The 25,691-nt window shown below is 32.1% G+C and overlaps 1 protein-coding gene across 1 annotated transcript in view; it reads left to right on the top strand.

The window, feature by feature from the left end:
- LOC129229466 (diacylglycerol O-acyltransferase 1-like) overlaps nt 1–25,691 on the top strand; it is a 56,870-nt gene that overhangs the window by 10,505 nt on the left and 20,674 nt on the right. The window contains exons 2-10 of the mRNA XM_054863779.1: nt 2,252–2,339; nt 3,676–3,716; nt 3,806–3,891; nt 8,734–8,786; nt 13,234–13,336; nt 13,455–13,604; nt 14,267–14,329; nt 17,597–17,700; nt 25,539–25,619. Coding sequence (XP_054719754.1) covers nt 2,252–2,339; nt 3,676–3,716; nt 3,806–3,891; nt 8,734–8,786; nt 13,234–13,336; nt 13,455–13,604; nt 14,267–14,329; nt 17,597–17,700; nt 25,539–25,619 — 769 coding nt within the window. The remainder of the gene's footprint in view (nt 1–2,251; nt 2,340–3,675; nt 3,717–3,805; nt 3,892–8,733; nt 8,787–13,233; nt 13,337–13,454; nt 13,605–14,266; nt 14,330–17,596; nt 17,701–25,538; nt 25,620–25,691) is intronic.

The following is a 25,691-nucleotide window of genomic DNA, read 5'->3' as shown; positions in this document are numbered from 1 at the left end:
CAAAATATGAACATTTAATAGGTTGCAACTTCCCTATTGTTTGGAAAGGTCAATATTTTCTTTTGAATATTGAGTGACGAATTTTGAGTGATAGAAGAGAGGGGGGGGGGCTCCAAAGTATTTTGGGCCTTGGGCCTCACTTTTAGTTAGTCGGGCCTTGATCTCATGAGGTTGTTAAGTGACCAGGGGCGTAGCTAAGGGGGGGGGGGTTTGGGGACAAACCCCCTCCCCCGAAAAGTTAGTCTCAAAAAAAAAGAGAAGAAGAAGAGAGAAGAGAAAGAAAAAAAAGAAGAAAAGGAAAAAATTCCAAGCGATTATACATATATATATATATATATATATATATAAATATATAAAAGAAGTAACCCCCCCCCCCCCGAAAGTCGGGTCTAGCTACGCCACTGTAAGTGACCTCATGAGTCAAGAAGGGGAGTGATAGACTCCTAGTATCTATTGATAACCTAAAACATTTCTTGTTGTCAGAAACTAAATTTTTGTGCTCATAAAATAAGTATAGGGGGAGATGTGGTACGTTGGACCACGGGGCATGTTGAACCGGTCTCGATTATTTTAATACTATTAATTTTTTTTATTTTATTTTAAGACCAACAAATAGCACCTTTGGTCCTGCAAATCCCTATAATGAAATCACATTGTACAGTTATATTGACCAAATTTTATTCCAGAAAGTGCTATTTCAGTAGTCCTGAGTAATTTTCAGAAAACTATTTTTTTTAATAGTTTTCATCAATATTGCAGGGGAAAATTTTAACTCCTTTCTTAAAGTAAATACCTTTAGTTCTTAATAATTGGGAATTTTTTCATTTTTTATCAAAAAGAAAAAAAAATATGACGGCACTTTTTCAGATCAAGAAGGTGGGGTAGGTTGGTCCACTTTTTGTGGGGCACGTTGGACCAGACCAAACCTACCCCACATAATTTAAAAACTTTTTTTTTCTCTTAACTCTCAATAATTATAACAATATTCTAAGTGTTTGTATATTATACATTTATTTCATTTCATGTTACACATGTTTCAAAATAATAATAATAAAAACTTAGGGCAAAAAAAGCAAAGACATATTTTGTAATTATTTATCAAATTATGCTAAATTAATTTTATAAAAAGCTTTATTTCATATCTGCACTTTTTTTACTGTTTATAAATTCAAATATACTTTTAAATATTTTCAGGCAATAGTTTTCTAAGCATAAAATATGCAATACATGATATAATAAAGTTCCTGTATTAAGCAATTTGTTTTTTGTTAAACAAGCATTCTACATAGAAACAAAATAAAACAAATAATTGATTAAAGGAATACAAAAATATACTTTCACTAAAGATTATCTAATTTTTATTTTAGAACACAAATATGTGCTAACTTACAGCTGTCAATTTTATTGTACTTTTTCTTTGAAATCTATGGTATTAGTATAACAGGATTCTTTTCTTTTTGGAGTTGTTTCATGCAATGCAATGAAGGAAAAAAAGAGCCCCCCCCCCTCCCCTAGCAAATGTTGATGTAGCTTTGCATAAAAGTAATACATGACTTAACCTTCCAAAACCCAGTCCAATAAAAGTGCTACTTCCAAAGCTCAAGAAGTAACACTTTTATATTTTCAGATATCATTTAACTCATCTTTAGAACTTTAATCTGCATTAATTGTCTCATGAATATTCAATTTTTGATTTTTCTTTTGATTTTTAAAAAATAATTCTGTACTAATGGTGAATACTTATTGCTGTTTTTAAATGAAGATGATTAATCAGTTAAAATCAATTTAATATGTTATATTGATCTTCGAACTTTATATTTTTCACTCTACACACAGAAGAGAATAAGGTAGTTACAAAGTTTGACAGTATTTATCACTAAAATTATAACAAATGTTGTTTGAGTTATGCGTCCAATGTGCCCCACCAGGCGGACCAATGTACCCCACCCCAAGGGGTACATTGGTCCACTTTACAAGGTTCCGTTAAAAAAGCAATTTAAAAGTTTATCAATTCAACACTTCCAAAAAATCTGTGGTGTTGAAAAGTGTTAAGTGAAACGTATTGTCGAAAATTGAACTGCTTATTAAACTTTTTGATGAGATAAAAAATAAGCAAAAAAGCGGACCAACCTGCCCCACCTCCCCTTATAATTGTACTTTTAAAGCACACAAAACGTACTGTTTTGTATTGTCTGTTTCAGTTGCAGGAAAAAATGGAAACAGAAATTAGAAGTTGTTTTTCTCTTTTCAGCTGTCATAAGCACAGGGATTCATTGTTAAGTTCTTCCAGTGGATACACAAATTACAGAGGAGTTCTAAATTTGTGTATTGTTTTGTTGGTAAGATTTTTTTTGTATGTAAAATCAAAGTGTATGTATATATTTAATTTTTATTTAATTTTATACATTAACTGGTTCATATTTTGAAAACGTTTTATTCAATATGCATGTAGAATTGTAGAATTCATGTTGAGTAAAATATGAATTCTGCATGAAATACAAAGATAATTGAAGATCCCCCCCCCCCCCCCATTGCCTAGGTTGGGCATCCCTGTGCTGAGAGACAAAGCCATGAGCAACATCTGTCTCACAGTGGTGTAAAAACTTCACCAACAGTGATGTCCAGCCTATTTGCATGGGCTACCTGCCGCCTACTAAGCTGATCTACGCGGCCCATTGTTTTATTCAGTTTTACAACTCGAAAACCACAATTAGTGTTAATATCGCAAACTTTGGTCCAAAAATTCAGAAGTTGGGTTCTGGAAAATGGACACTAACTTTACATTAATAAAATAAGCATCAACTAATTATAGTTCTACAATATTTCATGTTGTTGTTATTTTTATTATTATAGTTTAAAACAACATAATGTTCAGGGCCAAAATTGAGTGTTTGTTCTTATTCATTGCAGTGCTTCTTTTTTATAGATTAACTAGCTGCATTGCCCGGTTTTGCACGGTTTACCTCGAAAATAAAAGTTGTGTCAAGTGACGCATATTGAACAATCAGGCTTCAATTAGAAAAAAAAAATACCACAAAATTTTCCATCAAAATAATCATTCTCAAAGAAAAAAAACAGCAAATCAAAAGTTCCCGAAAAAATTAAACGTAACCCTCCAAAAAGACAACTAAAATCCTAAAAAAAAGAAAGAAGATAAATCGCCAAATAATAATCAAAAAGAGAAATTTTTACCCAAAACGAAAACAAAATTTTTTTTAGTCACAACTGAGAAAAAAAAGTGGCAACCTTCTGAATGCTAATTTAAAATGAGATTGCACAAACGATAATTTTCTGATCTAAAATTTCTATTCCACTAGACTTAACAGAGTGCTTTTTAATCTTTTCCTGCTTATTTTACAGCTTTTTTTTTTTTTGAAATTTGAAAGTTAATGAACACTATGGGTGTTTTTCGTGGGCTTTTGAATGAGACCTGAATCAAAGAAATCAAATAATTATTTTGGGTAGAAAGATCTATTTTCGGGTCCTGAAATCAAAATTCGAATGGTTCGGTACTATTTTTGCATTTGAAAACCTTCCTACGTTCCTTCTCAGGTGCCCAAGTACCTCTCTGCCAAATTTGGGCGAGATCCGACGTAAACTGTGGATTTGTATAGAGAACATACATACACATTCTTTGTTTTATTTATATAGATTGATTAATTAATTTATTTTCAGGTTTTATCAAATGCACGAGTTGCCTTAGAAAATATAATAAAGTATGTTCATTTAATTTAAAATTTTTCAAATTGTTAAATGAAAATAGCAGTTTCATGTATAAAATTATTTTAATTCTTTTTATATATAGGTATGGAATACTCATAGATCCTGTTCAGTGGTTCAAAGTGTTTCTTAGCAGACCCACTCATTCGCCCTCTACACTCATCCTATTTGGTATTTTTTATTAGAAAAGATATTTTGCTTTACTTATTATTTTATTTTCATCATTTATTTTATTTTGCATTGATTTTTTTTTTCGCAACCCTATAAAATTTTGTTCTATAAGTATTGTGCTTTTGACATTTTGTAAGCACTCTTTAATACTGAAATTATGTGTGTATTTTTTTTCGATTGTCTTTGTTAAATAATTAATTGTGGACATTTTCTCAGATATTCTGCTTTGTTTTGATGGTTTCAAAATAAAGGAAATGAATCAACGAGAAAAGTAACATCAGAACTTATCATTTTAGAAAAGAATGCATATGTTGTGAGCAAAGAAAGAGATTCTCCCGAAGCCGCTTCAAAAGCTTAGTATAAAAAAACTGCAATATATGTATTCTATTTCAAGTTGAAATTCTTTAAATTTAAGATTGACTGATGAAGTTCATTTTATTTTGTTGTTGTTGGCGTGTCCATAATAAAGTACTACGGAAAGATTGGTACCATTGCCTCGAAAGATTGGACTTCTTTATTAACAGATAAGGCAACACAAGAAAGATTCACAGCACATAGAGAGAAAATAACACCCAGGGCACTGTCAGGAATCGAACCAACAACCTCGGGGATTTGAAGCAAAGCTTCTACCATAGAACCACAGAGGCCCCTGTGACATAGATTTTAGTTTGTAATTTAGTATATCTTAACTGTGGATTTTGTCTACCAGCATGCAATAACCCAAAGCGGTCTGGGAAAGAACGGTCGACTCCAAAGTCACTTTTGATAAGAAATTTTAATAAAAATATTATTCACCGCTCTCCTCATGAAAACCTTGATCCTTGTGATGGCTTTGTCATCGGCCTCTTTTACACCAAAACCCAAAATCTTCAGCTGAAAGAGAAAAACTGAAAAAGACAAAATGGAGCCACAAAGAACAAGATTTCCAAAATGCAGATTACCAATAAAATTTATTTAATTTGTTTATGCATATAATTTCAGATCATAAAAATTTAAAATTGTGTTGATGTGTTAGTTTACATCAGTTATATTTTCTTCAAATATAAAGCACTTAACCACATTAGGAGACATTTACCCTTTATCAAACATCATGTAAAGATGGGGAACTCTGCCCCTTGAATGTTCACAGTTGGAAACATGAGAAGGACCAAAGAATTTGCTTTCTTAGATATTTATTTTCACTTCACAAGTAATGATTTATTTTCAAAAGGCAGGTGGTCTCCCGCAGCTAATTAAAAAATAATAATAATAATAATAATAATAATAATAAAAATAAATAAATTAAATAAATAAATAAATAAAATATTCCCAGGTAAGAACACCTGTCTAAATTTCAGACCAGTACACCTATTCAGCTGGGAATCAAGAACAAAGAATTTTTGGAAAGCTTTCTGTGAGCCGAATCAATTTATTTTCTTTAAGAAAAAATTACAAAAATCATATTCACACTAATGCATTTCTAGTAGAAAAAAAGAAACAAAATCCCGCTCGTAGAGACACAGGGAATCGGATATTGTGATAGAGAGAGAGAGAGAGAGAGATTCTCTATCACAGACTCATTTTTTTTATTTATTTATTTTTTATTATTTACAAGATTTTAAAATATCAACTTTTGTCAAGGCTGGCATTCTAACAAACAATTTTGCAGTGAACCATTTACATTCCTTGAATTCCAATACTAAAGTTTGGAACTCTCCCGCTTCCCCTAACATAAAACGAGACTACCTGCAATTTTTATAACTTCAATTTCAAAATTTTCTCAGGGGCGAACTCAGAACTTCCCTTCCTCTAAGATCATCAAATTGCATTTTTGAGTATTCTATATTGAAAATCTACCTGTGGACAGTTCCTTTATCTATCATCACGGAGGCGGTGGTCAATCTCACCATCTCTCCCCTGTATCCATCTGCACTTAGGATGCAGTTAGCTGAAAATACCAGACCAAATTGAATTACTGATTCATCATATTTTGATGGGCAATTATTGCTGATACTTACAAACTATTTTCAATTTTATCAAAGCAGAAAAATTAAAAAAAAAAAAAAAAATCTAATAATCATCCCATCCTCTTCCACTTACTCCAAACAAAAGTATAGAAAACAAATAAGATTTGTAATGATGTTCCTTTAACTATATTTTTTAGTTCCTTCAACTGTTTATGTATTATTTTTTTCCAGAAGTTTAATTTTAATATTAATAAATTTTTAATAATTACTAAATTTATATAACAATCAAGAAAGGTTTAAAAAATTTTCCACCATAACATAACATAAGAACATAAAACTTGTATAGCATAGGCAGCTGGTGCTCCAAAATAGTGAGGGGCCAAAGGAATTGCCCGGGGGGGGGAGCAGTTTCGGTGGGCGGCACCTCTAAAGTTGACTTTAAAAAAATGAACAATTGAATTTTAACGTCACTATTGATTAAATAAACTTCTCTTAAAAATCCGGGGCAATGCTTTAAAAATCAGGATAGATGGCCACAGTATCCACCCCCTTCCAATTCAAGGCTCTTTTTTCATTTTTGTGATGCAATAGCATAAGAAAACTATAATACACACATATTAAGTTAATTCATCTTTCTTTAAACGCGTGTATCAATATACAGTAGAACCTCTCAATAAGAGACACTATTGGGACCAGACATTTTGTCCCTTAAATAGAGGTGTCCCTTCTTCGGAGGTATTTGACTCGATGTATGCAGTGTGGTAACTCAGTATACTATTTTTGCAGACTTAAACTACATATTATTATTTATGATTAAATGCTAAAAAATTTTCATATAATATTAAATAAAATTCATACTTAATGAAAGTTTTGAGTTTTTATTATGAGATTAATTAAAGTTAAAGGGAGTCAGTTCCCTAAATACTTTCAAAAATTTGATCGTTTGAATTTTTTTTATTTTGAAACTCCATTTCAATACCTTTTCATGATACAAATTTCTTGATCGTGCTCATATTAGAAGTAAGTTAAAATAAGCTTTAAAAATATGTAAGTCTATTTTGATGAGGTATGATTTACCCCTTTTAATTGCAATATCTCGAAATGGTATTTTTGAAACTAAATGTTCCTTTTTCTCAGAAACTAAATTGTGTTAGACTTTGAAATTTTTAATATCTATTCCATACATCTAATAGCATTTACTGAAGTATATTTTTCCTCATACTCGAAAAATATTTTTTACAGAGCTGATTCTGTGTTGGAAAATGGCATTTTTTGAAAAAAATACAGTGACTTGTACATTAGAATTTGTTTTAAAAAAACTAAGCTTTCTTCTTTCTGTAAATTTTTTTTTTCAGTGTCATAATTGTATCTTTAATATATTTTCAGAAAAAGGTACATGAATATGTGCAAATTAACATTGACGGTATAGAGGGTACTGATTCCCCTTAAGTGAAAATTTTGATAGTGCCAAAGTTTTGCAGCATAAAGCAATTATTTTTAAGTAATTCATTGCATGGATTTGTTTTATATCATGTAATTTACAATACAAGACAATGTGAATTACAATTAATGCTCACATTTCAATTTTTATATTAAAAACTAGTTAGTTTCTGTGCACTTTTCTTTGGCCCTGAGCAGTGGCGCATCCAGATAATTTTTCTGGGAGGGGTTTTCAAAATCGAAAATTGTTGCTTTCTTTCCCATTCATTTACAATGCTTAATTATTCAATATCAAAGAGTTTCTACATCATTAGTAATTATTCATTCAAAGTAATTGCTTTAAAACAATTAATAATTCGTATTGATATCACTATGAAACAAAGAAAGTGGGAAAACGCACAGAATATTTATCATTAGTTTTACTTTAATCTTTTATTCATTTTTTGTGTTTTTTTCGCGAGATCATTTAAAACCTCCACCTCACATACATTTATGGCTTTATGAATGTCAAATGCTAGCTAATAACGGTTTTGATCTTTCGATGAGAATTGGTAAAGAGCCTCAGAAAATCTAGTGCAGTAGGCTGTAAGCTTTTTCTCTCTAGATTTCCCTAAAACGGATTTGTGCAGTGATGGAAGTGCTGAGAGACTACGATACGCTGTAGAACTCTATTGACACCATTTTAGCTTTCTTATACCAGTGGGAATGAGGGGTTGAACCTATGGGGGGTGAATTTTGTTGAAACCTATTCCGCTTGGAAAAGCTCAAATACTCTGCTTTTTTCCCTTCATTTTAATGGAGGAAATGAATGTGCTTGTGTTCTGGGAGGGGAACCCCAAAACCCCTCCCATGACTGCGCCACTCGCCCTGAGCGGGCTTGAATAAATATCTGAGCAGACAAATCATGCATGTAAATCTCAACAAGATTTTTACAATATATACTTATTTCTTTATGTTAAACTCTCCTCAATTAACTTTTAGAGGAAAAGTGAAACTTAAATTCCAGTAAATTATTTCTTTCTTATACATTTCTTATACTTATTTTTTTGTAATTTTTTTTCTCTGTGACTGTCCCTTAAATAGTGTCACATAATTAGAGGCAAATATATGGAGGTCCCTATTCAAAGGGACTGGGACCAGTAAAAATGTCCCTTAAATACCTTAGTAGTGTCCCTTATTCAGAGGTGTCCCTTAAGGGAGGTTCTACTGTATTTTATTATTTTTCAGTTGATCCTTAATTTTGAACTAAGATAAATGGAGGGGCAAAGCCCCTTTACTTTTGAAAGTGAGGGGGCAGTTCAAAGCTCTTTGTCTTAAAAATCAAAAATGCTAAAATAAAATTTTTAGTGCAAGAATTCAAGGTCATTCAAATAAATGAAACACATTCTGAAACATGCTTGTTTGGTTTGTATTCAGAATTATTGTGCCATTTTTTAAACTATTCTTTTTGTTTCAGGTCTGGGCATTTTCCCATTGTTGTCTCTTGGGATTGAGAAACTGCTTGCCAAAGTAAGGTTTACTATTTTTTTTTAATTTAACTAGTGACTCTAACAGACCTGTACACCATGCAAAATATTAATACAGTTCTTGAGAGCTTTTGGTATTTTTAATAAAAAAATTTGTAATGTTATCATTAAACATTTTTAAGCTCTTTTTTTTAAAGTGAGTTAGTTCAGCAAAATTTGAGTATAGTTGGCTGCATTATTATTATTGTTGTTATTCTGAATTATTCTGGGTTAGAGAGAGGCAAAAATCAAATCCTTATATTTTTTTTACTCTTCATCTCTAAAACACCTTTTTGAAATGTCATTTATCTCTATTTGATTTAGTATAGTATTGATCAGCACTAATAATTCAATAAATAATTTTCAGAAAATTTAGTATAAATTTGGATTTTTAAAACTTATTTTTTGTGTGTGTTAGGTATAGTCACATAAGCATCTATTGTAAGAACTTTAATGAACAAAATAATTTCATTGTAAATGAATTACCTGTTTTGAAAGATTTCATATACTTTTTAGTAGTAGATTTTTTTTTGTTCACCTGTGTGTGTGTGAAGTTAGTGCAATAAAACAGCATGTCTATATACAGGGTGAGTTCGATTGAATCTGCCATACGTAAGGGGATGATAGAAGACCCAAGTGGAACATAGAACAACCCATTATCGTGTCCAATCCTTAACCATAATCGAGTTATGGTAGATATAAGGAAAATGAGTAAAAAACAAAATTAAAAAAAAAGACCGATTTCTGAGATTCATGTAGGACCTACACACAAAATAAGTACATATTTGGAAAGAGCAGATTAAAAGCTTCAAAACTACACTTTTCCCATCAAGATAGTCATGTTTTACAACGAGCTACAAGCTTTGAAACATTGGACATACTCAGAATTGAAATGGTGCCACAGTTTTCAATCGGCATTTTCAAAAACAACCGTATGAGCTACAATCGGACAAATCTGCAAAAAAAAAAAAAAAAAAAGCTGACCCATTTCACTAGCTTTCAGATGATACAACAACAAATCATATTGGGCTTCAAGTTCATCAGAAATTCAGGCTTTTGTTTGAAACTAAAAATATGCATTCGTTGAAAAAGGAAAACCAGCAAAGAGTCGAACGTTTTGAGGTGTGCTGAGTCCATTTCGACCAGTTTTGGAAAATGTCTATCTGTGTGTGTGTCACCAGTTTTTTTGTGGCCGCTCTACAGCAAAAACTACCGCATGAAATTGAACAAAATTTAGTACACATATGTGCCGCTATGTGAAGTTGTGCCCATTAATTTTTGGCACGAATTCCTCCAAGGGGGGTGGAGCAATGGGACGTTTTTTGAGTTATAAGTGCCTGCTATTCCCCAGCAAGTAACTGGCAGAATCAAACAAAATTTGGTCCATATGTTGCCCCTAACAGGTACATGTGCAGATTCAATTTTGGTGTCAATAGCTCAAACGGGGGTTGAGCTATAGAACATTTTTTGTTGTCAATTGTGACTGCTGTATCTCAAGAAATAATGAACGGAATCAAACAAAAACTTATCAAAAAGTAGTCTCTAAAGGGTATAGGAGCTTATTCTATTTTGGTGTCAATAGCTGAAAAGGGAGTGGTGCAATCGAGCATTCTTTTTTTTCGTTGTTAGTGCCATATCTCAAGAAGTAATGCTATGTTCTGGATGAAATTTGGAATAAATGTGAATCCATTTGTCAACAATAGTTTCAATTTGGTTCAATTTTGGAACCAGACGCTCCATGGGAAGCTGATTTTTTTTTATTTGTGAATAAAAATAGCTTTATAAATGCAACAATAAAAAAGATAAATTGTAATAGACTGTCGTCTGTGTATTTCGCATGATTTTAACTGTTGGAAAATAGCCAGAAAATCTTAATGATTTGAAATTTTTAACTGTTGCCATCTTGTGTTTTTTAACAAATAAATGTTTGTAATTATTTTAAACAATGCTTTTAAAATAATTTTCAATTTTCATTCTTTGTTTGTTTATAATTTTCTGTTTCATGTAAGCATATTGCTTTCCCTGTTTAAGATACTGATATTTTTTATCAAAATAATAGTTTTAACATTTTATTAAGTGAAAAAACACAAGAGATAACAATAAATAGGAGTAAAAGAAGCATGTCTTTCCCATGCTTTTCACAAAGGAAAAATCAATAATTAAAAAGTTACATAACACCAACATTTAATCAATCATAAAAAATAACAATAGATGCTGAAATTGGTCGCCGCCACACCTGATACATGCCCTTGCCTTTTCGCGAACGGAAACAACCTTTGCTCTATGTGAAATTCCATTTCTTAGTCTTACTACTGCTCCATCAAGCCAGTTGCGCAATTCCTGCGAAGTGGCTACTTATGTTTTTTATACTTCTTGTTTTAAGAATCCTCAAAAAAGTCCACTGGCCATCTAGATGGCTAAAGAATGGGACCCATACGACCAATCCTGTTCAGTCAGAAAATTCCGAACGGCATTTGAAAATGAGCAGGGTTACCATTTGTGCTGAATAATTATTTCCGCCCTCTCCGAAACAGGAAATGGGCCAGGATCACGGTTCTGCCAATGTTGAGGAGTATGTGATAGTCCGAGTAGTGAAAAACCCAAGTGTGAGTTCATGCACAATTGCTAGAGAAGGTGGAATTTCACAAAGTAAAGATATGAAAAAATTGCACCAAAACAAGTATCACCATTACCATTTTACACCAGTACAAGAACTGCGCAATTCAGACTTAGAAAAGCGGGGTAACATTTTGCAGATGGCTACTAGCCCGAGACATTGAAGAACACCATTTTCTAAGAAAGATACAGTCGACAGATGAGTCGTTGTTCACTAGAGGGGCCATCATAAATTTGCAAAACTGGTGTCAGTATGCTGAACATATCCTTTTTTAACCGGGAGCTCATTGTTCAAAACTCGATTCTGCTTAAATGTTTGGTTGTAATCGGAGATCTTTTGAATGGTCCGTATGTGTCTCGAAAGAAGCCTAACAGGAAGCACACATTTAGAGTTCATTAAACATCACTTGTCTGGCTTATTTTAATGCTATTCCTCCTCCAGGGAGAGGGAAAATCATTTTCCAACACGATCGTGCCCTTACACATTCTTCAAATGCTGTTCAGAATTTTCTGACTGAACAGTATCCCCAATGGATTGTTCATATGGGTCCCATTCTTTAGCCACCTAGATCGCCAGTGGACTTTTTTGGGGATTCTTAAAACAAGAAGTATAGAAAAGAGAAGTATCCAGTTTGCAGGAATAGCGCAACTGGCTTGATGGAGTAGTAGTAAAACAAAGAAATGGAATTTCACTTAGAGCAACGGTTGTTTCCATTCGCAAAAAAGCAAGGGCAAGTATCAGGTGTAGCAGCAACCAATTTCAGCATCTATTGTAAATTTTTGTGATTGATTAAATGTACTCATTGATGTTATGTAACTTTAAACTATTATTTTGATATAAAAATATCATTATCTTAAACAAAGAGAGCAACATACTTAAGTAAAACAGAAAATTTTATACAAAAAAAAAAAAAAAATGCGCCTCTTCGCTGCTTTTCCTTTTTCAACAAATGCAGATTTTTACACTGTTTCAAACAAAAGCCTGAATTTCTGCTGAACTTGAAGTCCAATATGATTTGTTGTTGTATCATCTCAAAGCTAGTGAGATGGGTCAGTTTTTTGCAGAGTTGCCCGATTGTAGCTCATACGGTTGTTTTTGAAAATGCCGATTGAAAACTTTGCCACCATTTCAATCCTGAGTGTCCAATGTTTCAAAGCTGGTAGCTCGTTGTTAAACGTGACTATCTTGATGGGAAAAGTGTCATTTTGTAGGATTTAGTCTGCTCTTTCCAAATATGTACTTATTTTGTGTGTAGGTCCTACAGGAATTTCAGAAATATGTTGTTTTCTCAGAATTTTGTTATTTTACTCATTTTTCTTATATTTACCATAACTTGGTTATAGTTAAGGATAACCAAGATATGGTAGATATAAGGAATATATTAACCACGATAATGGATGGTTCTATGCTCTGCTTGGGCTCTTCTATCACCTCCTTTCGTATGGCAGATTCGATCGAACTCACCCTGTATACTCTTCCTTGTATTATAATATGTCGTGTTAAGCACCAAAGTCGTATTTGCACCTTTTATCTAAATCAAGTTATTGTCACAAGGTAGTTCTTTATAACATACTTTACCCATATGCTATATTTTATGGTCATTTGTGAGTGGGAAATAACTTTTATAAAGATTCTGAAAAGGGGGTATTTGAAACAAATGTATGCCCACATAAAATTTTAAAGTGTAGTTTCTCATTTTGAGCTCAGCTGCAGATACTACTTATGTGCTTAGCCCAATGGAATAGTGATTAGTTTCATATTTAAATTTAAGTTTAAAAAAAAATTGCTTAAGAAAAAGGTAAACTTTCTAATTGTGAAACATGCATTCTTTTAGGGACATCTTAGTGAGAATATAAGTAGATTTCTGATTGTATGCTTACTGACAGCAGAAGTTTTAATTCCACCTGTGGTAGTATATGTCACTGATTGTCATGCAGGTACTGTGAAAAGCTCTTAAACTTGTTAATTTTGTGTTTGAAAGTTTTGTGCATTTAATTCTTATTTACAGTTATTTATAAAAATAGTATATATTTATGTTTTTATTATGTTTTATAGTTGCTGCATCTTTTGTTCTTGGATTTGTGGCCATTGTGTTCTTCAAATTGATATCATACCATATGGTTAACTTTTGGTGCAGAGAAAGTTCCTCTCCTACACATAAAGTCAGAAGACGTAGTGTTTCATCAGACAGAGGCCGTCGTAAAGGTTTAAAATCTTTTGCCTTTTTAGTCAAACTTTCCATTGAAGTGATTTTTTCATCTGTGCAAACTTATTGTGTTTCAATTCATTGTTATGAAAAATAATTCATTCTTAAACATGTTTAAATTATTCGATTTTGTGTACACTAATGAAGAGCAAATATATTGTTATTAATTATCTCAAAATGTGGCACCAAAATTTATTGCCATACTACTAGATAAGAAATTACTTTAAGTACAATGTAACTTCGATTTAACAATTCAACAATTTCCTTAATTTAATGATATATATCTCTGGTACGGATTTAACTGCATTACATGTCCTTGCTCTTCGATTTAAAGATAACTTTTTCCAGTCCCTTGACAAATGTTGAATCAAGATTATATTTTATATATAAATTTTACCTGTGCATTAATCTAAGTTTAAAGCTTGTCTTACATTAGAATTTAAAGTATCATCATGGTTGAACCTATTGCATGATATTATCAAAAATTTGAAAGCCTGATGTATTTTATTTATTTATTTTGGTACTTTCCGTTATTCTAATTAGCTTTTTCTAATTTCTCTTAGTGAAACAAATGTAAGAAATTTTCATTTCTTCCTTTACTGTTTTATGATTTTGCACTACTTTTGTTCTTACAGTTAATTTCTTTCTTCTAATTTTGCAGATGTCAGAAATGGAGGCTCCTCGTCTAACTTAGTTAGTTACCCAAATAATTTGAACTTGAAAGGCAAGTTCTTTTTTTCTTGTCTAGTTGTTTACAATTTCCTTTTTTATTTCTTAATACAATTACACCATTATTAAAGCTCCCCTTCTTCATGTGAATTCATCCCTTTTATGGCCACATTTAAATTATATGGACCCATTTTGTGCTTTGAGTTACTCTACCATTGTAGATGTAAAGACATATGGAAAGTAAAAAGAGATCATCATCTGCTCTACTTAAAAATCCGGCAAAGAAAAAATGTTATCCGAAATTTTGGAATATGTATATTAAAAAAATGGTTTTTGCAGAAAGGTTTCTATGATTATCAACTTTCCAGGTCTAAAAGAGTTTTGGAGAGAATGAAAACTGACAATGTTTTCGCACGCAAAATGAACATTTATTTAAAAACTAATCAGCAAAAACACTTTATAAAATATCTAATATTAAAATTAATTTAGACTGCATCCCCCTAATAAGTATTAAACATAAAAATAGCATTATTGAAGCATCGTCCAATAATTCTGTTCCTAATCCAAAATTTTATTTTTGAACCTATTAAATACTTAATTTCCTTCTTTTATAGTAGGGATTGTTCTTCATTGTATTTCTTTAAGCACTCTCTCACATTATTCCTGACTGCTAAACAGCACGACCTTGCGGGTCATGGATCTGGACAAAATTCTAGATATAGGTCCATTCCCACTAGATATGAGCCCAGGTAAAGCGGTTTGACTGCATAGGCCATAGTATGGCTGCAATAGGGGTCCTAAGTTGGTAGTTTGGTTCCAGAAATGCAACAAGGATTCCTTTGGATTGAATTTTTTTTTTTTTTTTACACTAGCAAATATTATATTTGTTAAAAGATTGTTTTATTTTTCAATTCATTTTAGTTTGAAAATACTGAAAAATAGTTCTGAGGTTTAAGAATGTATCAATTTCTTACGCTTTCTTCGGGTTTAGCGTTCAAAATTTGTTAGTCCATTATTTTTCTCGCTCTCTTATGTTTCGATAACAATTTTTCTGCATCAACAACACTAGATTTTTAACAATGTTTTTAATTGCAGTTGGAATAAATGTTTTAAATAATTATTACTTTTGTAGCAGAATAGTATGATAAAGTTTTATTTTTCTTTTTTTTTCGCTTAACTGCAATTACAAATATTTTATTTAAATTAGAGAACAAATTATTGAAATTTGTAATTAACCTTGTATATTCAATACAAATGCGCTATTGGCTCATAAGGCACTATAGTAGCAAAAAAAAAAAAAAGGTTAATTCCAAAAGAAACTCCATTGCATTTGTGGAGCCAAACTAGCAACTTTTGACCCTCATGGCCAAACTAGAGCCTATGCAGTCAACCGGCCTTACTTGGGCTCATATCTAGTGAGAATGAACCTAAATCCAGAATTTTGTTCAGATTCGTGACCCTCAAGATCATGCCGTTTGGTAGTGAGCTTTTCTCTAGACTACAACTGCTGTTAAAACTAACTTCATGATGCAGTACATTGCTCACACAATTTTCTTTACATGTTGAAGTTGTATTCTTTGTTATCTTATAAAAAATTCTTTAAAAAATATAAGTTCAAAAAGCATAACTTGTAACAAGTATACATGACCACACAGGTACCTAGAACTGTAGTTGGAAAAAAAAGTGTCTGGGAAAACTCACCAAAGAAAGAGATGGTTGGAAACTAATTTTTATTCATATTTGCATTATTTTTGCAAAAAACATTTTAGAGAATGGCATTATCCCACCTCAGCACTGCAAGTACCTTTATGTTACAAATGTTTGTGTACTTTTATTTTTAATTAATTTTCTGGCTTCATTTTTAACTAAAAATTTTTTTGCTATGTATTTTTTGGCTGCTAACCCTTAGAAAATGTATAAAAAAGATTTATTTTAGCTACGAAAAAATTATTGCTTTTAAGTACTAAAAAAGAATGTTAGAAATCAGTTCTTAAACAGTGAAACCTCTCTGAGCGGCCACCTGTCTTAAGTGGCCAGCCCTCTTAACGACCACTTTCTTGCGGCACAGATTTTTTAGCCCATAGACTTCATGTTTAAAACAACCTTAGCAACAGCCACCCAACCCTTCTGAACGCCCATTGAGTGGATGCGTCCATTCTATTTTCCAGGAAAATCTATTCATTTTCTGTTTCTAATCTGTAGCTTTTCAGTTCAAAGAGGAGAATTCTTACTGACCTTAACGAATTCTGATAATTTTGGAGTAAAATTGTCACACACGTTTATTTTATTAGTTGGTCAGTGTGTATATGTAATCTGGGTTGCAAACAATACTGTCGGAGTTCATTTTATGAATCTCGAACAACTTATTGAAGTTCTAAGCAATATGAACTCACAAAATCAGAGAGAGAATTGAGTACGATTTCAAATTCTTTCCGGCTTGGAAAAGCAATGAAGAGCTTTGATTATTACACTGCTGACTAGAAAAATTATCTGGGTAATGAGACAGCCAAAAATAAGCCTTTTTCAACCATATCCATTAGTTTGGGATTGATTTAAATTAACTAATCAGTTGCAACTGTAGCGAAAACCCTTTAAAGCGGCCACCCCCTCTCAGTGGGCGAAATTTTGCGGAACGGAGGGGCGACCACTCAGAGAGATTTCACTGTACACCAATGGTGCCCATTCCCTCCAAGAGCAATGGTACACCCCTCACCCTAAAACTATGAACCTCACCCCCTCCTAATAGTAGAATCTTCCAAAGTAAAAATACCCAACACCCCTGGCAATATTGAAATGGCTTAGCCATTTTTACAGAGCTAGGACCCCCAACCTCTGTATATTAGGCTGTGCTTTAACTCCTTACTCCTTGGTAGACAACCCTGTAGATACAAATTGAGAGATTTACACTATTATGCCAACTGTTGTATTCAGCTTTACATAAACACTGTATTGAATATTTATGTGAAGATACTACATGTTAACATTATAGCAATGAACATGAAATTTTAATATTCAAAGGAATTTGATTTCATGTATTATGTTATTCTGCTAAAAACATAGTAGGATCTTGGGTTTTTTTTTTTTTTCCAATATATAAATTTTTGGCTGACACTAAAAAATAATGTTAGAGATAGCTAAAATGAGTTTTGTTACAATTTTATTTTTTCGAAAAAAAGTAAGTGCTGAAAGGCTCTGTTTCTTGTAACATTTTAGAAAACTTTTTTTGCTCTAATTTATTCTTTATTGCTGTTATTAATATTTGAGATTTTAAAAAAATATTATGAAATGGACTTTAAAATAATGATGTTTGTATGCCTTGCAGATGTGTATTACTTCTTACTTGCCCCTACATTATGTTACGAGTTGAATTTTCCTCGTTCAACACGAATACGAAAAAGATTCTTGGTTAAAAGGCTTCTAGAAATGGTGAGTTTATTTATTGTTTTCCTGCGTTGCAGCAACCCTCTAGATTCAATTGCATATCATCCAAAATTAATTGCCTATATGGTTCTAAATCATTACTAAAAATCAATAAATCTGTTATTATTACTCAGTAAACTCGGATTTGGGCACAGGGTGATCCAAAAGTCCATAGACTTTTTTAAACTTTAAAAATGTCAATCACGTTTGTTTCATTAGTTGATCAGTGATCTGGCTTGCAACACTATCAAAAAGCATTTTTATAAATCTAGGGAAGGATACTAAAATTATGAGCTAATATCAGAATGGAAAATTGGAGCCAGAGTTAATACAGTACAACTCTGAATCCTTCCAGCACGAATCGGCAGTGGAGAGCTTTGATAATCAGAATGCTGACCAAGAAGAAGGCTTTTGGTTAATTAGTCTATGAATGATAATCATTTATTTGAAATTTGTTTAAATTAACTAGCCAGCATGTTGTGTGCATTATAAACATTCTTAGTACAAATGAACTACTGTGCCTTTAAGGAGCTAAATTTTCAATGTGGGGAAATGGATAAAGTCATCAAAGATTCAAACACAATGAAAAACAATTGGTTTAGAGCTTTACATTTCGAACTGAAAACCAAACTTGAAAAAAACTGTTTCCTAGAAAAGTAAAATCTTAAGTCGCAAAATGTATTTTTTCTTCGAAAAATGTAAAAAAACTCATCAAATATTTGCTCTTAATAAATTACTATTCGCCCTTTAGAAAAGTCTCAAACTTTATTCTAAACTAGTGGTACCCGCACGGCTTTGCCGATAATAGAAAATTAAAAGGTCTTTTGGTTCGCCTGTATATTTACAAATAATGTATTGTGAATTTTCTCGCCAATTGGCTTGTGCCCATGTTACGGTTCCACGTAATGATAATTTCGTAATTTACTCGTCCATCTTATGCGAATTTTGTTATTCAAATTGGAATAGAAAAAGAACCACATCGAATTTTCAAAAAATCGCTTTGAACCCCTATACTATAAACTAATTTTGTGCCAAATTTCATGAAAATCGACTGAATGGTCTAGGCGCTATGCGTGTCACAGAGATCCTGACAGACAGTGGGACTTTCAGCTTTATTATTAGTAAAGATAAGAAATATGTGTTGGACTTGCTTATTCTGCATTATTATAGAAGTTATCTTGTAATTATGATATGAGTCTTGAAAGTCCAAGGTTCCGCGTAATTCAAGTCATCAAAAAGTTCAGATTTTTTCCCCCTCGCTAGTAAGAATGTTTTTTTTTTCTTCAAACAGAGGTTTTTTCTTTTTGGAACTACACATATAGTCGCTTTCTAGATGTCTTGAAAGAGAAAGGAGCAAAAAATGTACAGTTTCTTTTTTCTTTGGATGATGAAATTATCTATACATTATTAGAGTAAAAGAAAATTATTTAATGTGTGTATCCACATCAGACCTTTCCTTGTACACTTCTTGAATGATGAAAATTTTTAATATCTAAAGATGATTTGTGTCATCTACAAATCAAAGACTTTTACTTATTACAAAACTTAAATAATTGCTTGCAGTAAAGTAATAAAGAGCAATTGCAACTGCTGTGTCCTCAGTGGAGTGAAATTTTCTCTTCACATGAGACGAAATAATTCTTGACAAAGCTAATCAAAATGAACTCGTAGGTAGACAAATAGGATTTTTTTGTTTCTCTCACGTTCCTACATAAATAAATACATACATATATTGGAACACTTATGAAAATAGATTCATGGGTGATTAAAATCAAATTTAGGTGAAAATTTTTTGTTCCTACAATACTTCCTTTATTGGAGACAGGGAAGTAAAAGTTATGTATGTTCTTTTGTCATCCAAATAGTGAAAATTGTAAGTGCTAAGAATTTTCCAGATAATCCCAGTTTTCAATAATCTGTCAGTAATCTGGGGTGGTGCTAGCCCCAATAACCTTGGATTTTCGAGACTCTACTGCAGCGGTTCCCAAACTTTTTAACAGGGTTGGGTTTTGGACTGTCCAAAACTGGTTCAGGACAGGCCAGGTGGTTTTTACCATCCAAAACTGTCTAAAACTGTCGAAAAGTGTTCGAAACTGTCCAAAACTATGCTAAAGCTGAATGGGTGTAATCCAATCAATTTGTATTTACTACAACATTTGTAATGCATAAATATAAATATTAATGAGGTTTAATTAATGAGTATTTGATAATACTTTTCTCCAAAATGTTCATTTAAAAAATATTTTACTTAAAATAAAATGCCAATAACTCGATCATATAAAAACTTCCTTTTGTAACAGTTGAATGGAATGTAACAGCCATGAAAGGAAATTCACATTGCTACCAAGACAACTAATTTCAGTTCTATTAATAACTCAAAGGAATGTTATTACATGTACAATATTTTTAAAGAAGCTAAATTTTTTAATGGTTTTCGCAAATAAATTTTGCGTGATGTTTTAATGAAAATTATTTTTTAAATCATAGATTAAAGAACAAGAAATTAATGATTAAACACACCTTATATTTTAAAATTTGTACTATTCTTTTTTAGTTCATATTTTCAATATGATACATTTTGTAACTACAAAAAATTGTCATTTATTGCATTTAAGTCAATTATTGCACTATATTTTAAACACTTTCTTTCAACACATGCATAAATGTCGAAAAATTTGGTTTATGAAAACAAGAAAGAGAAAAAACTAATTCATACAAATTGAAATATTTAATGAAGGATTTAATTTCTACATATAACTAGATTAAAATCTGCTGTATATATAAGCTATATATATATTTATATTTGAATGCATGGGCGGATTTATGGGGGGGCAGAGGGGGGCAATGCCCCTCAGTTTTGGGAGAACTTTATGTAGTAATAACACATTTTCCAAAAATAAAAAAAAATCATTTTTTTTTCTTTTTTTGATTAGTTTAGAAGAGCATGGGTGGATTTATGGGGGGGGGGCATAAGGGCAATACCCCGCAGTTTTGAGAGGACTTTATATAGTAACAACACATCTTCCAAAATCTTAAAACAAAAAAATCATGACTTTTTTCTTTTTTGAATAGTTCAGTGAAAATAAAGAGAATAGCGAATGTCCTTTTCTGATGGGAGAAAAGAAAAGGAAAAAAAAACGAACATCAAATACAAATAGTGCAGCTGTCACTGGGGTGCTGAAAATGTGTCTAAATTCACTATTTTTGACTGAAAATCATTTGGGCAAGTGTATGAAAATATAGGCTAAACAAGCTCTACATTAAGCTGCAACACTCAATGATAATTGACGATTATTTTAACAAATTAGAACCTAAAAAAAAGAGAGGATCCCCACCCCATTCGCGCTAAAAGAACGATCTACTCGTTATGATTTGTGTCCACATTTAAAGCATATTTGTGCAATTTATTCATAAGATTTTCAAAGCCATTACCAAAAATTAATTGGCTTTTTGAGAGATTCTAAAAAATAGTCCCCCCCCACACTTTTTTTGAGAGAGAGAAATTAAATTCTAACACAAATTGAATAAATTTCAGTTATCTGAGTGTTCTGATTAATTGAATCTTTTTACTTAGAGGGAAATTACAATTTTACTTTATAAATAATGTTTAAAAAGTAAGGTAAGTCATAATCATCTAAGTCTAAGTGAGTCAGTCCTTGTCATTATTGAAATCTAAATAATTCAGTCATCAAAAGTTTTGTGAAATTTGTAAAATTTCATAAAAATCTATAAAAACCCTAACAAAGATTGGTAAAATCGTAAAAATCCTTTAATTGTGAAAACTGAGGAATTTTCGTAAAAATTACAAAAAAATCAAGCAAAAATCTGCAGGTAAGAGTGAATTACAAACAGGGCTGAATTTGCCTATAAGATAAACAAGCTATTGCTTAGGGCCCATGCTTTGAAGTGGGTCCCTAACTCCCAAAAAAAATTGCATGATTCGTTCCTTAAAAAATGAAAATTGGTTGAAAAAACTAATTTCATTTTCAAGTGCTTGAAAACTTTGAATATTTAGAAACTTGTGGCTACAAACCTTAAATTTTAAAATTTCTAACAAATGGTAGAGGGAGAGGAATGCCAAAATTTGTCAAATTCAGCTCCTTACCACATCCTGCATTAAAAATGTAAAAATCATGGTTTTCGCGTTTGTAACATATTATTCGAAATAAATTTTTGTGACTCACATGTTTCATATCTTGCTATATATTCAATCCTTAATGCAGTATTTTGGAAATTCTTTAGCATTGATTACTTTTATCTTACTTCTACTGCATATTGTTAATCTGTTTAGCCTGAAAAAAATATCATACACTACCTCTATTCCTTTTGGTTTTCTGCACTACTTATAATTAAAAAAAGGTTGTTATAATAAGAAATCTATAGTTTATTTTTTCTTTCAAACTTAAAATGGCTGTTTCTTACAAAGTTTGAACAATACTGTACAACTGTATAATCTAGTTATCACTTTCTATGTCTGTCCCATTAACCTTTATAAGGCTTCAAAATGCAGAATTTTATATCCATTTTACAAAATTTCCTCCGAGGGAGAAACCCCGGGACCCCTAAAGTTAGAAATATTCTATTTCTCACTTAAATGGGAGCCCTGTGTAACTCTCTTGATATCAGCCCCCTCTTTTAAGGTCAATTCAAAAAGGGCAACATGAAAACACACATTAATAAAAACAACACACAAAAAGTAAAGCATAGACAAAAAACAGGGGGGTAAGGGGGGGGGGCTATAAAAATGTTGCTCAAAAAAAAATTCCTGCCGCCCCCCCCCCCCCCAGGAACTCAGTCCTAAATCCGCCTATGCTTGAATGTTCACATTAAATAAATATATTAAATAGCCCAAAAAAAAAACAATTTCGGCACATTTTGTTCTGTTTTTGATGGTTTTTCAAAAAATAGTTTTAGACACTTTTGGATACAAGGGTTTTGAACCGGATGGTAAAAACCTTGCCAACCCTGCTTTCATTTGCACACATGCACAAGCATAAGTAAATTTGGTTACCATTATAAAAAAAATAAAAAAAATAGCAATAATAATAATAAATAAATAAAATAAACTCATGCATACAAATTTAAATTAAGAATTCAACTTCTGTAACTAGATTAAAATCAGCGGCATAAATAACTTGTATGTTCACATTGAAAATGTTCAATATAAAACTTTACTTTGATGCATTTTATTCTGTTTTTGATGTTTTCTCAAAAAATACAATTTCTCTAAAAATATAGTTTTAAACACTTTCGGACAGTTTTGGACACAAGGGTTTTGGACTGGACGGTAAAAACCAGGGTTTTTATCGTGGTTTTTACCATAGTGTCCAAAACCTTGCCAACCCTGCTTTTTAGGCCATGGAACCCTTGGTGCTTTACATTTATTTCAAGGAGCCCCATTATTGTTTGTGACTGGGAAACAAAATATTCGACCTGTAAGTCAAATGTTAAAACATGGTTGTGCAAAATCTTAAACAGCATTAGTTGAATGGGAAATTTTTCAAAATTGAAATCTTAAATACGCAATAGCAAGAAATCGTAGATGACATTAGAAAACTTGGGGTTGGGGAACTTTCCCCCGGAAGTTTGTTGATATTACAGTATTAAAAACGAAAACTTGGATAATTTTTTAATAATTTTGGTGCAGTGTTGAGATCAGAGGCACTCCTCCAGAATGTTCTTGAAAATGAGGTACGTCGAGTTTCAATGATGTGGCACATAAGTAGTTCACAGGTTTTCCTCTACAAATGTTTTCTAATTAAAGTACTAAAACCGTAACTGTAGACGTTCTTAATGATTTTACATGAAAGGATGTAGATTAGGCGTTCTCCTTCTGGATGACATTAAAAGGACTGGGGTTTGGGATTCTTCCAGGAAATTTTTTTAAATTGAATTCCAAAGAGGTAATTTTCGGCCCTTTTTTGATAGATTGAAAGGAAGGGATGGAGATCAGGTACTTTTGCCCATCAAGTTTTTGAAATTGAATCTCTAAAGATGAAATTTTAGCCGATTTTTTATAAAGTTGTGATCGGGTTCTAATGGGTGGGAGAAGAGAAGGCTTCCCGCAAGGTTTTCAAATTTAAGGACCTGGGAACGAAATTTTTGACATTTATTGGCTGCAGCCGGGAGCACCGCTCCTTTGAACAAGTTTTGAAATTGAACCATTAAAAATGAAATTTTAGTATATCTTTAATAATCTTAATTCCGTTTTTTCTTCTTGCATCTTTATAATTTTGGGGGTGGGCTGAAGTTAAGGGCACTCTTTCGGTATTTCGAAATTCAAGTCAAAATACAAAATTTTAAGCCGAATCTTAATGAAGTGAGGTGTTCAGGGTTACCCGTAAAATTTGTCAGAACTGAAGTTCTTTAAACGATAACTTTGGCTATCTTTAATGATGTTGGGGAAGGAGTATGCGTTGCATTTCTCATATCTGAACAGTCGCTTTCCCTGATTTTGATGGACACAATCGCCTTTTTTTCTTTTAAGATTGAGAAAACTATTTTTGTATTTTATAGCTTCAATTTTGTACTGCCGGGGTTTTACAGCCGGTTACAGATGTCCCCCTGCCCTCCTAAACTACGCCTTTGGTCATGTTTTGAATTTAAAAAATAAAGTTTTCTTGAGTAGTAATGATACTTTGCGCAATTAAAAAAAAGTAACAGCGCCTGAAAGGTAAAAAGTATGTAAGTGAAAAAAGTGTCAAATAAAATAATAACAAATAAAGACAATCTGACATTATGAAAAAGCTCAACTTAAATGCGATTAGGTGTGATAAAATGAAAATGAGAAGTAAAATACAGTCATTTTTTTTGTAAGCATGTGTAATTTTTAAATATTGATTAAAAGGAAAATATTTCTCATGAAAAAAAAAATGCCATTAAAAAATAATGGCTGCTGAGGGGTCGGTGTACCGGGAATTTTCCGGTACCCAGGCAGCCCAGTACGCCACCCGCAAAGCCGGCTCTAGTAATTCTGCCCCCCCTAGACGATATATTGCCACCCCCCATTTAATAATAATAACATATAAAAATGATAGTAAAGTGCTCAAAATTAAAGTGAGTTTCTACTTAAAATTCAAGCTGGGTTTTGCATGTCCAAGTACTGGTACACACTTTAAATTTTCTTTTTTAACATAAAAGTAGTGCCTCTTGTGCTCTTATGGCACTGAAACAGATATTAGTATTTTCAAAAGATTTTTAAGTCACACAATTAGATTCCTCTAAAATCAAATTGAATTTTTTGTTAAATTCTGAACTATGTTTCGCATATCCAAATACTGGTGCACACTCTAAATTATTATTATTATTATTTTAGTACTGAAGCAGTAAATCTTATGCCGCTGAAAGAGATATTCATACTTTAAAAAAATGTTTCAATTTCGAAATTTGCCACCCCTAAAACCTGCCGCCCTAGGCAGCCACCTAGGTCGCCTACGCCAGGAGCCGGGCCTGCGCCACTGCTAATGATGGCTAATAGTTACAGTGTGGCACAACATTTTGAATTTTTGATCTTGTTTCTTTTATTTTTTCCTCAAATTATTGTGGATTTTTTTTTTGCAACAACTGTGGCGGAACCCTTCTCATCCTTCGGCGGAACCCAAGGGTTCTTCGGAACACACTTTGGGAATCGCTGCTCAACTGTATGACAAAAACTTTTTGAAGCATCCTGTACTGCGAAATTTTCATGAAACTTTCAGCTGACTCTCGGAGAGGTTTTACTGTATTTAGCAACGATTGTTTGGGTTTGAAGAGGGAATTTTCCTATCATGAAATGCAATTGTTTTAAGAACTGTCTTTTTGTATCTTTCTTCCAGTTTTTTCATTCCTTTTTATATTTTTTAAAGCTGTTTTTGCTGCAATTGATCCTCTGTTTGTTTCAACAATGGATGGTGCCAACAATCAACAATTCTTTGAAGCCTTTACAAGTATGAAGGATTTTCATCTAATGAAACTTTTAAACTATATTTTTAAAAATTATTTCTTCCAAACATCATCAC

Source organism: Uloborus diversus, chromosome 9, assembly GCF_026930045.1.
Source record: "Uloborus diversus isolate 005 chromosome 9, Udiv.v.3.1, whole genome shotgun sequence".
Taxonomy (NCBI): domain Eukaryota; kingdom Metazoa; phylum Arthropoda; class Arachnida; order Araneae; family Uloboridae; genus Uloborus; species Uloborus diversus.
Note: the sequence above shows the minus strand (reverse complement) of the source record. Positions and strands in the feature narration are given on the sequence as shown.